Source organism: Hevea brasiliensis, chromosome 1, assembly GCF_030052815.1.
Source record: "Hevea brasiliensis isolate MT/VB/25A 57/8 chromosome 1, ASM3005281v1, whole genome shotgun sequence".
Lineage (NCBI taxonomy): Eukaryota > Viridiplantae > Streptophyta > Magnoliopsida > Malpighiales > Euphorbiaceae > Hevea > Hevea brasiliensis.
Genome location: NC_079493.1, coordinates 127,172,266 through 127,176,883, shown reverse-complemented (window position 1 = coordinate 127,176,883; position 4,618 = coordinate 127,172,266). Strand labels below are relative to the sequence as shown.

General features: G+C 34.0%; 1 protein-coding gene and 1 non-coding gene across 2 annotated transcripts; one reads left to right on the top strand and one right to left on the bottom strand.

Moving 5' to 3' along the window:
- On the bottom strand, window positions 1-107 carry LOC131170208 (small nucleolar RNA R71). Its single transcript, XR_009141137.1, has one exon. It is a non-coding gene; the product is annotated as a small nucleolar RNA R71 (small nucleolar RNA).
- An 861-nt stretch (window positions 108-968) lies between these two features.
- On the top strand, window positions 969-1,940 carry LOC131169422 (uncharacterized). Its single transcript, XM_058128648.1, has 2 exons — window positions 969-1,180; window positions 1,277-1,940. Exons 1-2 carry the CDS (start codon window positions 969-971, stop codon window positions 1,938-1,940), a joined length of 876 nt encoding a protein of 291 aa, XP_057984631.1.
- The last annotated feature ends 2,678 nt before the right edge of the window (window positions 1,941-4,618 follow it).

The window sequence follows — 4,618 nt, the reverse complement described above, 5'->3', positions numbered from 1 at the left end:
AAGCTAAGAAATGAGCTGACTTTTTTCAAACCTAGAGATGATGAGAGCTTGTATGAAGCATGGGAGAGGTACAAGGATTTGCAAAGGAGATGTGCACATCATGGGATTCCTAATGGATGCTTGTTCAACACTTTTACAATGGAGTTTCACCAGCTATTAGAAGTACAATTGATGCATCTTCTGGAGGTGATCTTATGGAGAAATCTGAAAATGAAGCTTTTTCTGCTCTTGATAAAATTGCTTATAACAACTACTAATAGAGTTGTGAGAGGAATGAGATCAAGAAACCAGTTGGTATGTTTGAGCTTGATGCCATGAATATGATTAATACTAAGTTTGATGCTTTGACAAGGAAAATGGACAAGCTAAGCATGAAAGTAGATTCTTCAGCTGGAGGTTCTAGTAATTCAGTAGAAGTTGGAGCTGCAAATGCCAACTGTGCAACTGATTTTTCTGCACTTAATCAAGATTTTTCAAGTGAGCAAGTAGATTATGTGGAGAGCTACAATCAAAAACCAGGTGGTAACCCATTTTCTGCAACTTATGATCCAGCATGGAGAAACCACCCAAATTTCTCTTGGGGAGGTGGACAAGGACAACATCAAAATTTTCAGCAACCTTCTGGGTATCAACAACATCAGAATTTTCAGCAGAATATAGGTCCTCCTGGAATTCCTAAACCTCAAAATGCACCTGCTCCACCTCCACCACAACAAGCACAACCAGACAATATAGCTAGATTAAAAGCTATGATTAAGACTTTACTTGTGAGCCATCAAAGTCAACAAGATATGATTTCTCAATTAGCATCTAAAGTAGATCAAATGGCAACACACAATAAGATGTTAGAGAATCAAATAGCTCAACAGGCTAGCTCTTCAAATAGTAAAGCTTTTGGGAAGCTTCCTAGCCAACCTGAGAATCCAAGAGAGCAGTGCATTGCTGTTACTTTAAGAAGTAGAAAGGTAATGGGGGAAGAACACGAAATTGAAGTAAAGTTGAAAGAAAAGAAAGATGAGTATGAGAGTGAATCCATTTCAACTAAAGCTAAAGCTAGTAAGGAAGCAAATGAAGAGAAAGAAGATAAAAAGAAAATAGAAGAGAAATATGTGCCTCCTGCACCATACAAGCCACCATTGCCCTTCCCTCAGAGGTTTCAGAAAGCACAATTAGATAAGCAGTTTGGGAAATTCCTTAAAGTTTTGAAGAAGTTGTATATCAACATTCCATTCACCGATGTCATTTCTCAAATGCCTTCTTATGCTAAGTTTTTTAGGGAGATTTTATCAAATAAAAGAAGGTTGGAAGATTATGAAACTGTTGCACTTACTGAGGAGTGCAGTGCTATATTGCAGAACAAGCTCCCACCTAAGCTGAAAGATCCTGGAAGTTTTTCCATACCATGTCACATTGGAGAAACAAGTATTGAGAGAGCATTATGTGACTTGGGGGCTAGTGCTAGCTTAATGCCGCTTTCCATATGTGAGAAGTTAAAGGTTGGAGATCTAAAGCCCACAACTATTTCTTTGCAGTTAGCTGACAGATCTATAAAGTATCCAATTGAGATTTTAGAGAATGTGCCATTAAAAGTTGGGAAGTTTTTCATTCCAGTGGATTTTATTGTACTAGAGATGGAGGAGGATATAAGAACGCCTATCATACTTGGAAGGCCATTTTTAGCCACTGCAGGAGCTAATATAGATGTAAAGAAATGGAAATTGAAGTTGACAGTGGGGGAGGAGGAAATAGAGTTTAATTTATTCCAACATTCCAAGGAACCAGCTGTGATGAATTCTTGTTATAGGGTAGATGTTATAGAGCATGATGCTGAAACTGAAGTTACTAAACTAGAGGAAAATCAAGCTATTCCAATGCAATGCAATCAGCATAAAGTGCGAAAGAAAAAGTCAGCTTCACCACCTCATTTGATTAACAATTAAGCTTCAAAAGTTAAGCTCAAGCCTCCATCAAAATCACTCAAAAGAGGAGATCCATCTAAAGTTTGTAAGAATATTCTTCAAGATATAGTTGGGATTCTAAACAAAGCTACAGGTATTTTCACATATAATGGGAAAAAGTTGAAGTATAAATTCATTTCAGCACCTGTTGTGAAGGGAGGTAATATTTTCCTAATCCAACCACCATGAGCTTTAAAAAGAAGGTCAAGCTTAAGACTTTAAACAAGTGCTTCTTGGGAGGCAACCCAAGCGTATCCTTTTATAGTTTATTAACTTTCCATTTCATTTCATTTTCAGTTTTTACCCTCTTTAAACTCAAAAATGACATTTGTTTATCTTTTGTAGGTCATTCATGAAGATTGGGCAAATTGACACTTGTAGCAAAAAGAAAGAATTGAAAGGGAGCAAGTATAAAGCAAAATTCTACACTTTATCCAGTACCTGTGAACAATAACACTTTTAAACTTGTGCTAAATTGCTAATATTGAAATCTACTTAATAGCACATGTTTAATTTTGTGTCTTGTGTAAATTCTGTGAAATGCAACTTAAATGAGGATCAATTTTGATATTTAGGACTGATGTGAGCTTTATTAAAGTGCAAAAATAGTGTTTGTTAAGTTTTACCTTTTAGTGTATATATAGTTATTGTATTTAGTTAGAATTTGCATGTTTTTGATTGAGTTACTGCTAGTTTTTGCAGTCTGTTAGATTTTGTTACTGTTCATGCTACTGTTCATGCTGCTTAAGAAGTCAATTTCTATGTCTTTTTTGCAATTTTTGAATGCTTGGAACTTGTCTCAAATGCTACTAAATGTGCTTTGGGTATAAGCTTAGAAATAAGACCATTACATTAAGTTTGCAAAGGGTAATCTCAATTTGTGCCTAATTTGAGCTAATTACCACATACTTGTTTTATGCTTGATAAGTTTGTAAGAGATGATAAGCTTAAATTCTTCAATTTTGCAGTGTTAATGTGTATTTGGTAATTGCTGAGGGTCATGATAGCATTCCATAGCATTTGGACTATTTTTGGTAAGTAAAATCACAATTTTTCCAAAACCTGTCGAAATTTGCTGATGATGTTGCTTACCCTAAGCTGTACCCTATGCAAATTCTGCTTAACCCTAAGCAAATTTGTGCTTGACCCTAAGCAAATTTGTGCTTGACCCTAAGCAACACCAGAATCTTTAATTTCAGCAATTGCTACATGCTTAACCTAAGCAACTACCCTATGTAAGCCATGCTTAACCTTAAGTAATTTTGTGCTTACCCCAGTAAAATGCCTTGTGCCACTAGTAGACCCACTAGCAGCAAGCTGAACAACAGTAAAGCCTTAACAGCAGAGCTTGAACAGTAGCAGCAGTTTAGTACTAGTTTTAGTTCTTCAATTCAGTTTTAGTTTCTGTTTTAGGTTTATTTTGTAATCTGTTTATTTTAATCTTCAAACTTTAGTAATAGTTCCAATACTTTGGTAATTAGTTTTTATGATTATATTTGCATTCATTTCCTTTAGTTTAGTTTATTTTATTTTATCTTCTGATATGGATATAGTTATTCTATGAATGCTTTTTGGTTTAATTCTTGATTTAACTGTTAGATCTTATTTCATTGCACTTTTTCATCTTCTTGCACATTATTTTTGTACTTTATCTTTATTTCAGTCCTAATTTTGTTGATATTGATGAGTTGCACAATTTACTTTGAGCTGCATATATTTAACATCATTCTGAGGTAACAACTTACCCTTCTACTATTTATGCTTATGGTATGTTGCCAATGCTTATGCCCATGCTTATGCTTTTGCTTACCCTACGCAACAGGTTAAGCAACATCTTAAACAGTGTAAATTCATACATTTGGGATACTTTTTCACATTTTTCTCTCTAAAGCTTCATTGTTAATATCACTTTGAGCTAATTTTGGAATTCTTGAGCTTATATTGATTTAATCCCCATTTATATATATTTCATTAATTGATTAGTTTACACAATTTTGTCCATATTCGCATTCATTTTAGACATTGAGGACAATGTTTCATTTGAGTTTGGGAGTGAGGGCAAAATTTTTGCAAAATTTTTAAAACTTTTGCAAAATTTTTTAAATTTTCCTTAAAATTTTCATTCATTCATTTATTGCATTTCATTCATTCATATATAGATAATCCATACACTTATACATATACCACACACATGTCTATACTCATACACATACATTTGCATATAGTTTTCATATAGATTACACTTAGTTTTAATTTGATTTATACATTCATTTTAGGATCATGCATATCATAAAAATAAATTTTTACCTCATCCTTAGAGGATTGAGAATTACTTTGAAGAGCAATTAAGCTTACTTTTAGAAGGATTTGATGGATTGAAAGTTCTAGATAGGTGCAAAATTATTAGATTCTTACTTTAGTTTATATCTTCTTAGCCAAGGGCCACCCAATCAATTGCGTTGACTTTGAGTGCCTAGAGAAAACTCTAGGGTGAGAAGTAGCTAATTGATGTCTCACCAATCCTAGAACAATCTTTCTAAACCTTTCAAAGCGAAATCATAGCATGCACTTGAAAAAGAAATGATCTAGGCATTCTTTGAATTTTAAACCCATATTTTAGCCTTAGCCAACCTCACTTCAAAATTTCCCTTTGGAACCAA

What these genes read in the sequence shown, in the direction of transcription:
- LOC131169422 (XM_058128648.1), top strand. Translation starts at nt 969, where the DNA reads ATGGGGGAAGAACACGAAATTGAAGTAAAGTTGAAAGAAAAGAAAGAT. An exon ending in AAAGCACAATTAGATAAGCA is followed by an intron (nt 1,181 to 1,276) that starts GTTTGGGAAATT and finishes TAAGTTTTTTAG; the next exon opens with GGAGATTTTATCAAATAAAA.